The sequence below is a fragment of the Mus pahari genome, chromosome 14 (assembly GCF_900095145.1).
Source record: "Mus pahari chromosome 14, PAHARI_EIJ_v1.1, whole genome shotgun sequence".
Classification (NCBI taxonomy): domain Eukaryota; kingdom Metazoa; phylum Chordata; class Mammalia; order Rodentia; family Muridae; genus Mus; species Mus pahari.
In genome coordinates, this window is record NC_034603.1 from 34,798,863 (window position 1) to 34,811,704 (window position 12,842).

At 46.8% G+C, this 12,842-nt stretch overlaps 1 protein-coding gene across 1 annotated transcript in view; it reads left to right on the forward strand.

The window, feature by feature from the left end:
• The window catches only part of Pirt (phosphoinositide interacting regulator of transient receptor potential channels), a 15,691-nt gene extending 4,513 nt beyond the window's left edge, over positions 1-11,178 (forward strand). Inside the window, exon 2 of the mRNA XM_021213818.2 lies at positions 9,689-11,178. Coding sequence (XP_021069477.1) covers positions 9,718-10,125 — 408 coding nt within the window. The 5' untranslated portion in view covers positions 9,689-9,717 and the 3' untranslated portion in view covers positions 10,126-11,178. The remainder of the gene's footprint in view (positions 1-9,688) is intronic.
• Positions 11,179-12,842: the final 1,664 nt, after the last annotated feature.

Below are 12,842 nucleotides of genomic sequence, written 5' to 3' on the forward strand. Positions count from 1 at the left end.
GAGAGAGAGAGAGAGAGAGAGAGAGAGAGAGAGAGAGAGAGAGAGAGAACCAGCAGGATGGCTCAATGAGTAAAGACACTTGTCATGGAGGGTAGAGGCCTGCATTCTGTCCAGGGACCCACGTGGTGAAGGACTAGAAGCTACTTCCACACACTGTCATCTGACTTGAACACATTAGCTGTGGCACATGCACACCCACACAAACACATGTGAAAAAATAAGAATAATAGTAAATGACCCACCTACTAACCTCATCTCTTTCCAGAGCAATCATGTCTCAGTGATGGCAGAGGCTTTCCGAATGTTCCCAAGACGTTGCTATGTCACAGACCCATCTGTTCTCTCCTAATTCCTTCCCTGGGTGTCTTCTGGATTTCAGAGTCCCTCACAAATCAATTCCCCAACTTTTTCAACCTCCCCATGATATTGGTTCCTTCCTTTGACTTGAGCTAAATGTGGACTAACAGTTACTGCCTGCCATATATGCTCTTCCCCAGAGACTCCCAGGAGGGGAACATTCTTTCCTTCACTCATAAACCCCAAGAAACTTCATCAGTGCTCCCCAATGTTCTTCCAGGCTCTGCTTTATCACTCTTGTAATAAAACCCTCCTTTCAGTTGAGAATCGGAGTAGATCAGTCATAAGGCTTCCAGGTTTAACAGATCCAGGCCACTGACTTAAACTGAGTTTCAGAAAAACAGTAATCATTTTGACACTGGAAGTGTCCTGTGCAATACTGAAGGCATTGTTTCCTACTTTGAAAAATGTCTGTTTCTTGTGTCAAGTTCAAACCCAACTGAATGCCATTTTCTTTAACCTGGCAGCAGCGTGTGTATCCCACCTGTCTCTCTTAGCTGTGATCACCCAGCTAACTCTCGTTTTCCCTAAATGTTTTGCAATTGGGCTCATAGTTATCATCCTGTCAGGCTGACTCCACTCTTTAATAAGCTTTTACTCTGTCTATCTCCATGGCTACAACCAAACACCAAGCTGCCCCGTCTCCCACCTGCATCGGTTTTAAATTACTCTGCATCCTTCTTGGCTTCTTTTCTAACTCTCCATCCTGCAGCCAGAGTGATCTACCTACTGTGCGCTCCTGTAATTAGGGTGCGACTCTCCTCTTACCTGACTCCACGCTGCTCTCCGTCTCCACTCTTTACCAGTTCCCTGATATCTTCCATCAGAGCCTGATTGCTATGGTGAGTGTCTTAGGTTTTGATGTCTCTGAACACTCTGTTACGTCCACTGAAATGACAGCACAGAAGCAGAGGTAGACAGCACACACGAACTAATGAGTTTGGCAGTGGCAACTAAGCACTTGTTTAGGATTCCGAAATTCTACTTTTATGCAGTTGTAATGTATTGCAAAGTAAACATTTGTACAAAATACAAAAACTGTTCAACCATTGGGGTGGGGAAGCTTGGGACTGGAGAGATGGCTTAGCGGGATGGAGAACATATGCTGCCCTTGCAGAAGACCTGGATTGTGTTCTCAGCACTCACATGGTAGCTTATAACCATCCATAACTCCAGTCCCAAGGGCTATGGTACCCTCCAGAAACCAAACACACACACACACACACACACACACACAAAGTGCACATGCACACATGCAGGCAGAACATTCACATACATGAAATTAAAAATAATCATTTGAAAACACAAAATAATAAATCTTTGAAAAACACTTAGCTGGGTCTAGTTGTGCACACCTGTAATTTCAGCTGTTCAAGAGGCTGAGGCAGGAAGATTGCAAGCTTCAGTCTATCCTGGGCAAGTCAACAAGCCTGTGTCAAAGAGAGAAGTAGAGGCAGAGACAATGAGAACAGAAGTGTGCAGGGAGCACACTGGAGTTATAGCTCAATGGTGGATCACTTGCCTAGCATGTGTGGGGCTCTAGGTTCAGAGCTGGGCACCAGACAGACCAAAGCTAGGAGGACATAATGGCAGATGTTGGCTCTGTCCCTGGCACGGGAAAGGCCTCAACAAATGTTTTCAGTTGTCAATACAGCTGGACTGGTGAGGTATGTTGGTGCATGGTTGCAATCCCAGTATTTAGGTTGTGAAAGGAAGAGAATCAGAAGTTCCCGGCCATTGGTGGAGCTATGAGGAAAATGCCAGGCCAGCATGGGCTACATGAGGTTCTGTTAAAAAAAAAAAAAAAAAAAAAAAAACTAGAATAAATGATTTTAAGTGTTCTCACCACAAAGAAGTTCTAAACTATTTGAGGAAGTAGATGTGCTAATCACTGATTTAATTTGGAATCTGTTTGGGGAGCCGGTTCTAGAACCACCCCCATGGATACCAAAATCTGAGGACATGCAAGACACTTTTATAAAATGGTGAAAATCCACTTAGCACCAAATGCATATCCTCCTGTACACCCTAAATGGCCTCTGAGTCCTCTCCAGCTAATCGTGTTAGGCTGTGTCCTAAGGGGAAACTATGTCTGCTTCCTGCCTATTCTCCCCGGCTTGCCTGTAAGCTCTGGACACTTGCCTGTAATACCCAACAGAACGCCAGTGGGAAACGCAGTGCTCCTGTTGTGCTCCTCATTCATCCGAATGCAGCAGTCATCTTCAGAAGTGGAAATTGTTCCATGATACTGTGTAGGAAGTGATGGTAAGGGAAAGTCTGTATGTAAGGAAACTAACTAGCTGTTCTCAAATAGTTTGTATCCAAAGTTGATTGAATCTGTGGATGTTGAGATCCAACTATATAGGTAGTATCAAAACGTCATATTGGAAAGCTGCGTGGGGTGGGGAATGCCTTTAATGACCTCAGTTGGGAAGCAAAAGCAGGCAGAGCTCTATGATTGGCTAGCTAGTCTGGCCTACTAGCAGTAAGTTCCAGGGCAGTTGGGGTCGTGCAGTGAGACCCCCATCTCAAAAAACAAAAGCAAAAGCAAAAGCAAAAACAAAAACAAAAACAAAAACAAAAACAAAAAAACCCAAAACCTCCCATTATAATTCATAAGTGTGTTCAACTATATGACAATCAAATTTTTAATGTTCTATTTAAATAAGTGAAATAAACTGGCAGTGTGCTAGAAGAATCTACTACAATAGAAGACAGGGACCACCTCTGCTTGTTGCACTTGTTCCCTTCAGGGCCCTCCCTCTTCACCCCCTCCTCAGGTCCTGAGCTATGTAAATAAAGTCATGCTGATAGTGGATGGGAGGCCACAGGTCCCTAAGGAGGGAAATGTAATTCACCCTGAGGAAAAGATTCATCCATCCTAGGATCATATTTCCCTAGTTATTCCAAATGTGTTCTCATCAGAATCCCAGGAAAGGGCTGCACTGAGCTATGGCTGGTAATTTTCTTGGTGTAACACTTCAGGGACCAAGAATTTGAAACAGGAAATAGTCATACCACCAGTGCACTGTTCCCCTGGGAGCTGACTTTGGGAGCGGCTGCCTCTTGGGACCCAAGAACGCTGCCAGCAGCATCAGTTCCAGCATCTAACCCTTCCTCAAGTGGTCACTCTCCTGACCTCTCCCAGCACAGTTAGGATTATTTGGCTTCAAATCTTTTGTAAATGGCATCACAGCCAAGACTCTTGTGTCTGGCAGAGTTGAATTCTGCACATTGTGCACCTCTAGGTGGGAGGCCCCTCGATGGAGCCCTCCCCTTCCTGAAGACAGCACAACCTGCCACTGCCCAGCTGCTATCCTGAATAAGACTCCACCCATTAAACCTGCTTCAGGCTTCCTAAACTTGACTTCTGGGAGCTACAGATTCTCCTCAAATTACTGCCCCGAGGGCCCCAGACATTCAAATCTATGGTTAGTTCCGGAGGCTCAGTCCTGCAGCCTTTCACTGGCCTCTCCAGTCCCACCCCTGCATTGTCTAGGACTTTAAAGACAGCTGAACTGTGTTCATTTTTTTAAAAAGCCACCGTAAAACAATCATCACCTCTCTTCACCACAGCTCTCCCTCTCTGAGTGACTTGTCTGTCCCTTCCTCTAGTAAACACAGACCTAGGACAATCTGCCTCCAGATTCTGTTCTTCATTCATGTTTTCATTAAGCTCTTTGGCAAGAACTCACCCTGGAATTTCCTGCCACTGTCTGTGCCAGTGACACCAATGACAGGCCAGCAGTGGTTTTAGTGAGGCATCTGTTTCACACGAGTCCCAATATTTTTTCCAATTAATTTTTTCATAAATATATTTTGATCATGTTTCCTTTCCCTCAACTCCCCCAGTTCCTCCCCACCCATGTTCTCTATCTATCTATTTATTCATCCATCCATCCATCATCTATCAATCTATCTACTTATTATCTATCATCTATCAACTATTTATCATCTATCTATCTTTATCTCTATCTCTCTGTGCTCTTTGACCTTAAAAATTATCTTTGTTCCATATTGGATCACATCCTGGGGTTCTTTCGAGTCTTCCAAGGAGCACAGCATAACACTACAATGAGTGAGGGGTCCCCTAAAACACACAAACTAAACCCCAGTCTCTCAACTGAAGTTTGAAAGGGTAGTTCTCTCTGGACCAGCTCCCCAAGTGTCATCCCACCCCAATTCTAAGCTGTGACACCAAGATCAATTCCTCTGAGCTAAGTGCTGCTCTGTGAGCCAGCTACCCTGGAGGCACGGAAGGAGACACACACACACACACACACACACACACACACCACCCCACAGTTTGCAAAGGGAGAGGAAGAAAGGCTTGCATGTTGCAGTGTGGTACCTCACATCAATGATTTTACTCCCAGGTGACATCTGCTCATGCTTGGGCTCATTTCTAAACTGTCATGAGTGGGGTCTGAATGGTTGCTACCGGCATCTGGTAGGTAGTGGCTCCAGATGCCACTAAACATACCACAGTTGTATAGACTCCATATCTGTGGCAATGAGATGGCAATTCCACCTGTTCAGAAACCATGGCCCAAATGAGCTGGACAAAGAACAGAATCCTGAGAGGACTATGATAAAATGTAGGGAAGCCCCTCAATTGCTGATTTCTATGGAAACCTAAATACTCAGTTCCAAAATAACGTTAGAAGTCACCCAACCCAACTCCTTCACGGCACAGATAAGGAAAGGGGGACAAAATGATCATAGTAGCAAGGGAGGGGCTAGTCCTTGATCATCACAATGTGGCACAGTAGTGTTTTGTTTATGAAATTTGACAATCACAACAACACTGTGAGGCCAATACTTTATGATCCCTATTTTGTACATATAGGGCACTGAATTTCTAGAGGCTTAAGTACCTGCCTAGGATCCTACAGTTTATACATGTCTGCCCTACCCCCACACCACTCTGAGCTCTGGGGTCCAAAGACCTGAATCTTTTTATGCTATAGGCTCCCTAGGGCTGTGAGTGACTGGGCCTAAGTCTTCCCTGCACCAAGTCTCATCCATGGCCTGGTCCTGCCTGGCCCCCCTATCGGTAGTTGTCCCTTGCCTCCAGCCCGGTCACAGACGAAGAAGACATGAGAGGAGTGAAGGAAAAGAGAAGCAAGAAGGGAAGAGAAAGCATACTCCTGTGTCCTTGCTCCAGGGGACTCAGGCAGTGTCTCGTCTTCAGTGACCATCAACAAACACTCCTTGCCCCTTGGGTCCCAAGGATCCACCCTCCATCCATGTAAGTCATCTCAGCCCGGGTTCCCATTTTTTTTTTTTTTTTTGGATTTTATGAACCCATTACAATCTAGGAAGGTGATAGATAGAATGATAGATGAATGGATAGATGATTGACAGATGACAGACATATGCACATACATAGATGGCAGATTAATGACAGATGGATACCTACATGATGGCTCAATTACAGATGATAGCTGTATAAAAGGAAAATAAAATCAATGCAGGAGACAGAGAGACAGACAAGTACAATTACTAGTAATAAAATCAATAATCACAGGCATTTCATAAAATGAAGATTATTCCAATGTCAAAAAGAGAAGGGAGGGCCTAATCTCTAAGTAGATTAAATAGAATAACTATGGGATGAAGCTGTGCTTTACCACACACAATGTTAGGGAACTACAGACCTATATCCACCCCCCTCTCCTATTCAGTGAAAAGTTAATTCAGGGATGGAGGAAGCTCCAAAGGAAAGAATTCAAATTCTTGTAGCTGATCCCTTGGGACTCAGCAGTTTGGTTGCTGTGTACCACAAAGAGCTTTGCATTTAAAGACCTCTGCCTGAATCCCCAATCCCCAACACAGTGACCTGAAAAGCTAGCCTGGTGCCAGGGAGTCACAGATGTGTTGTCCAAGCTCCTATAGGCCACAGCCTGAGCCCTTGCAAAAGGAAGCTAAGCTGGTAACTGTGTTGAAGAGACAAAGAAAAGGTGTGGGCACTTTCAGCAAACCTAGTGATCATGTCACCCTCTCCTCCGAAGCTAAAAATCGTTTCCCCTGCCTCTAATGTGGCACTTTCTGTTCAGGAGGACCTGTCATACCCCATATTAGCAGTTCAGTAGAACTGGCCCTTCCTTGTCCAGCCTCAGGCCTTGTCCCAGACACAACTAAAATCACTGCATTCCAGCTCCGCCCCCTCCCAAGGTCCAGCCTACCCCCTAATCCCCAACTCCACCCCACCCTAACCCCCATCCCCTGGCAACCTGAACCTCTCCAATGTCAGTATGTCTGCCCTGGGTCTTCCCTAAGAAGTGCTAAGGAATGGGTGGGTACCCAGAGGACTCCTGAGACGACTCCTCACCTCCTCACCGCATCCTCTGGTGACCGGTGACCACAGGTTGAAACAAGCATCCCCAAGGTTTTCCAGCACGTTCTATGTCTCTTCCCTGCCCCCAGCCCACTGGCTAGAAGATCACCTTTTAAATGATGGCTTAGTTTATGCAAATACACCACCATTCCCAAAGGAAGCCAGCACTTCCGTGCCTATGGTTACGAAAAACACCAGGGCAGTTTTTGAAAGCAGAGACTCTCACAGCTCCTCTCTCTCCGTGGAGTGCATCTGAATGTGAATGATGTCAAGTTTCTGAAGGCTTCGGTAATTTCATGATTTTTCTTTCCTCCTGTCAGTGGGGAGGGGTCTATAATTGCTTAATCTAGAAAGTGGAAGCTGTAAGGAGTGTGCTTTGAGATGTAGGGAAATAATCCAGTGATCAGTTCAGGACAGAGCTGCTGCGATGGGTGGAGAAAAGGAGGTGGGATTAGTTTGTACAACATTAAAGGAAGACTAAAGACAGAAAGAGCTCCCAAGGCACAGGACTGGGGAGCCCCCAGCTCCAGACAGATGTTCTTTACCCCACGCTGCCTTTTACTCCAGAGGTGAGGACATATTTTTTCCCAAACGCACCCTGCCTTCATCATCAGTCAGCCAGGGTGCTCTCACTAGCTTGGTAACTGGATTGAGTAAGAAGGAAATCATCATGGTTGTGATCGAACAGCCCACCTTCCCCCGGTAGACTGACTGTGGCAGGAGAAACCCTGGGTCCTACGTTGGCCTGTGTGTGCACACTGAAGTCAGCAGGTCTGTTGCACAAGAAGCTCTGGGAGGAACTCACAGGTAAAGTACCTACTGCGCAGAGAGGGTACACCTGGGTCTGTGGGAGTGAACAGGAGAAAGGAGAGGCAGGAGGGAAGAAAGTGGGGAGATGCACTCAGAGCTTACTCATTCCATCAAAGGTGGACAGAAACTCGTGGGCGTGAAGCACAGTACCGGATATATCCTCGTGATGTGGGGCAAACCTCTGGGCCCCCTCAGCCTTATCTTCCTCCCAAACAAAGCCTGTTCACAGTTTCAGGGGGTGGGGGGGGTAGTCTTTTATCAGTCATTCATCTCTCATTGCCTCACTGCAGGCACACGGGTGTTTGCACTAGAACACATTTCCAGTTTGAAAGGCTTCAATCGCACTTTGAATAAATTTGAGACCACACTGATCAGATGGGGACCTTTCTAGCAGGCAGGTAGAGCATGTCAGCCGATCTGCATCACTTCATTCACGCGGGAAGCTGCATCCCCTGAGTGAGTGAAGGAACAGGAGCTGAGGGAACCCCAGGGACCAAGAGATCTAGAGAGATGTTAAAAGATCCGCTGAGCTGGATTGCAGGTCCTTAGATTAACACTTTCTGTTACGGTGATCTAACAGCTGCAACCGGCTACTTTAAGGAGAGAATGTTTATTTTGCTCAGTTGAGAAGGTACAAGGTTCTGACTCCTTGTTATCGATATCAGAAACTGGCACAGGGAATTTACACGGGTGACAGGAAGTACTAAGGTGTGTCTGGCCTCTCCTCCTTTTCTGAGAAATGCACAAGAACCCAAACACAGACACCCATCCCATCCTGACAACCTCCACTAATTTAGCCACCTCTCCAAGGCTCCACGCGCTTACCCCAGTCAGGTTAAGTTGCCACCCTCCCAACCCCATCGGGAACCCTGGGGACACATAGAGGCAAATCAAAACTGAAGCAAAACAGGAAGGTTCGGCTCTGCCACAACAAGGTCAACATGAGGGGTGGGGTGGGTGGGGTCAGGAGAGCATTACATGGTAGAAGATCATGTGACACCACATGAACCCAAGTCTCACAAGTAGACAAAGCTCCTAAAATCCCAGGTGCTTGAAGTTGCACCATCCTGCTGGTGAAAACTTAGGAACAATTGGCCTTACCTCTGCAAGCCTCTGCTTTCCAGTCTGTAAAATGGGGCTGAATCAGTGCACAGAGATTACGATGTTACTGTAGTCTGATGAGAGAAGATTTAAGCAGATACTGGCACACAAGCGTTGCCATCCTGACGGGTAAATGACAGCACTTACAGAGCACCTGGAACGTACTGGGCATCGACCAAGCACAGTCTACACCTGCACTCCTTTAACCCCTTCGAAGCCCCTGTGAGGAAGCTACTCTCATTTTATAGATAAGAAAACAGAGAGGTTGATAACTCCGTTGAGATCACACAGCTAGAGAGCGGTTGGGCTGGAAAATGACACTCTACTCCAAAAAACTATGATTTGTGCCTGTTCTTAAATGCAGCACTGTTGACTGCTTTAAATACTAAAGGTGACGTCAGAATGACATGACATCAACCCAGTGTAGTGCCACTTGCCTGCAACCCCAACACTCAGAAAGTAGAGGCAAATTCAGAATTTGCCTCCAGAGTGCATAATGAGTCTCTGTCTTAGAAAACAAAACAAAACAAAACAAAAAAATTGCTATCTGGTAACACTTCTTTGTAGTTGGTGTGAACGGTATGTGTGTGCTCTTGAGTGTGGATGGACACTCTTGTGTATGTGAATGTATGTTAGAGGCCAGAGGATAACAATAGGCATCAAACTCAATTGCTCTCCACCTTAACTTTTGAGAGAGGGTCTCTTGTTGAACCTGTAGCTTGCTGATTTGACAAAGCTGACTGGCCAGGAAGCTCCCAGAACTCTCTTGTCCCTACTCCAGCTTCTACCTCAATACGCTACCATGCCTACTTTTTAAAAGGTGCTGGGAATCCAAATGCAAGCTCCCACACTCGCATGGCAAGCTCTTTACCCACGGAGCCATCTTCCCTGACCGGGATGCCCTTCCTGGGGTGATTTTTAATTTATGCAGATTTTTACCTGCTTTTACCCTTAATTTCCACATGCATGTACTGTATTCCCTTCTACTGATAGCCAGGTTAGAGAAGGGCATAGAGTTCAGGAAGGATCTGAAAGGATTTCTTTGACTTCATCATCCTTTCTCATTGTCGCCAATACTAGGTGTCCCCCGTTCTTGAACAGCCATAACGATGGAGGTGCTTCCCAAGGCCCTGGAGGTAGATGAGAGGTCACCAGAGTCCAAGGACCTGCTACCCAGCCAGACAGCCAGCTCCCTGTGCATCAGCTCCAGAAGCGAGTCTGTCTGGACCACCACCCCCAGAAGCAACTGGGAAATCTACCACAAGCCCATCATCATCATGTCAGTGGGCGCTGCCATTCTGCTCTTCGGCGTGGCCATCACCTGTGTGGCCTACATCTTGGAAGAGAATCATAAGGTTGTGCAAGTGCTCAGGATGATAGGGCCTGCCTTCCTGTCCTTGGGACTCATGATGCTGGTGTGTGGGCTGGTGTGGGTCCCCATAATCAAAAAGAAGCAGAAGCAAAGGCAGAAGTCCAACTTCTTCCAAAGCCTCAAGTTCTTCCTCCTGAACCGCTGATGACGGGTTGTCCAGAAGATCTGCTGACCAATAAGCAGCCTCCTACCTTCTCTGTAGGTACCACAAAGTTGATCCAGGCAAACCCTCCTCTTGGCCCTATGGACAGGATAGAGCTCAGGGCTTCACCCTCATACAACCTAGCATAGTTGCTGGCTGAGTCTCACCTGATTCCCATTGCTGTGGATGCGGCGCCCTTGGATACTCTCATTACCCTCATCCCTGGCACCTGCATTTCAGCCATCATCCATCCCATTCTCTCTGCCAAGGGCAATTCGTGCATGCTGGGAAATTCTTTGGGGGTTGACTACATTCCCAAGGAGAACTTGTATGTTACAGTTGTGTGCCTGATCTTAGATTCCCATCTGCATCCTTCTGGAACCAAGAGTGACCAAGCAGATAAGGCTTACTACAGTTTCACTGGGTTTGACAGCCTTGGTTCCCTCCTTGGATGGGACACTGACTAACATTACAAGAGGAAGGACATGTCTCATGTATCACACATTCCAAAATCTGGACAGTGATGGGGATGGGGTGAGGGAAACACTGTCTAGACAGACCATTCCTCGGGGAGTCATCTGGAATTTATACAGCCAAGGAAGTTAGCTCCTAAATATATGGTATTGGCACAAGAGGTAATATGCAGGCTAAGAGGTATCGCCGATTCCCCTTGAGCCTCCAATGCCCTTCTTGCAGAACGCCTTCATATTAGCAATTAGCCAAGAATTAGCTCATTGTTCTAACTTCCTTCCCCACCACATCTGTGCGTATACACAGCTCCAGAACAGAAGGATAGAAGGTCACAGATGGGACCTGTAAGACCATCTCCCCCTCCTGTCAATCAAGACCTAACCTGAGATTGATGCCATGTCTGACTCACGCTGCATGAGGTTTTAGAGTTAGGTTCAATGAGAAGAAAAATCCCAGCTTCCCTCATCCCTGTTACTCCCTACCAAACAAGCAAGTATTTATTGAGTTCCCTTCTCTGGGCCTAGGTCTCTGATGTCATCTTATTTCCAAAAGTGAAAGAGGGAGAAACATGGCCAAGCCAACTGGCAATCCTCCATGTTGAGTTCTTAGGGTGACCACGGGAACACATGGATCTAACAAATACAGGGAGATAGATTTCTGGAGACCATGTTCACCCCTGCTGAATATGAAGGGGAAGGAAGTGTTTGGAATGAGTAAAATGTGCAAGGTAGTCAGCAACTGCCTCGCATGTGGAGAAGCTAGGGGGAACGAGACAGGGTGGAGTTAGGATTCCGCATAGCTCCCGGATGTTATTCCATTCTCTCTTGCCTACTTCCTCCCATGCCTTCCCCCCAAGGGCCTTACATCCAGCTACTCCTTGGTGCAGGCTCCTGGGATCAATAGGGATTGGGAGAGGCATCTCCAGAGGGCCTAACAAGTAGATATATCCCAAGAGGTAAGTGCCCTCAAAACTTTATTATAGACACCAAGAAGCCTTTAGGCAAAAGACCAGGTGCCTATAAGAGATTTCCAAAGCTGTTCCAGGCAAGGCCAGGCCAGAGAGCAGAGGAAGTACCTGGTATCAGACTGAGTGACAAGAACTGCATTGGTTCAGGTTGACTCTTCATCCTTAACCTTTGGGCATTTGGAAACGCTATGGCAAACAACCTCCAACGGGTCTCCAGATATCTCAGTCATTCACAGTACTTCTATAGGCAGTCAGAATCCATCTTTGTTCCTGTTGCATTGTGGGACATTCCTTGGAGGAAGTGTTTGTTTTGTGGAATCAACACACACACACACACACACACACACACACACACACACACACACACTGACTCCCTAATTAAAAAGTCAGAGTTTGGGAAGCTTCTGGCCTTTCAAAGCTCACTGAAGAAGATCATGTTCCTCATAAAGACTCACATCATCGAGCCCAGGTTCTGCAGTCCACCCACTCCCTGAATACAGGCAGGTCAGAACCAACCTTGGGGTTATTGAAATGCTGCCTAGTGCCTCCACGGATGTCTAATGCCTCCATGACAGGGCTTTCAGACCACTCCTCTCTCCTGACATGGAAGGACAGCCCTGTGATGGAGCCTCTCAACCTTCTGTGCCTTCGTGAAAGGGAACACACAGATGAGCTCACAGCCAGCTCACTTGGAATCCACACCCCATGCACCTCATTGACCTGAGAGCTCATTGTCTGGGCAGAGCTGTGGGAAGAAGGTCTTTGCAGAGACATCACTGTCAAGTATGTCTCAACGGAAGGGAGTTTGGGGATAATCACAATGCCAGGAAATCTTCAAGTTCTAGACATCTTTCACAGCCACATCAGTACCTGCGATCAAGACTGCACCAAACTCCCCACAAAAGTGAGGGTCAGGAAGTAAGCAGAGTCACCCCCAAAGTAGCACATCTCAGAAAGTTTTGTCAAAGACCATTGCCTCATGAAAGCGGGGGGGGGGGGGGGGGGGAATCTGTGAGTGCAGCCAGGTTGGATGCCATGTCTCTGCAACAAAGCATTCTGGGTAATGATTTCAGTCATCTCAGAAGACAAGAGCAGCACCATCCCACTGGACTGTATTACGGACTTCTCCTGTCACTCTTCTGTTTTGGAGAATTTAATCTAACCCAACGCCTAATGGAATCAATGTTGTATTGAACTGTTTTCTGTTTAACAGTGCCTGCCATATTCATTCTTCTCTACCAGGCATTCCAAGGCTGCCCTCACCCCTGCCCACTTCTAAAAT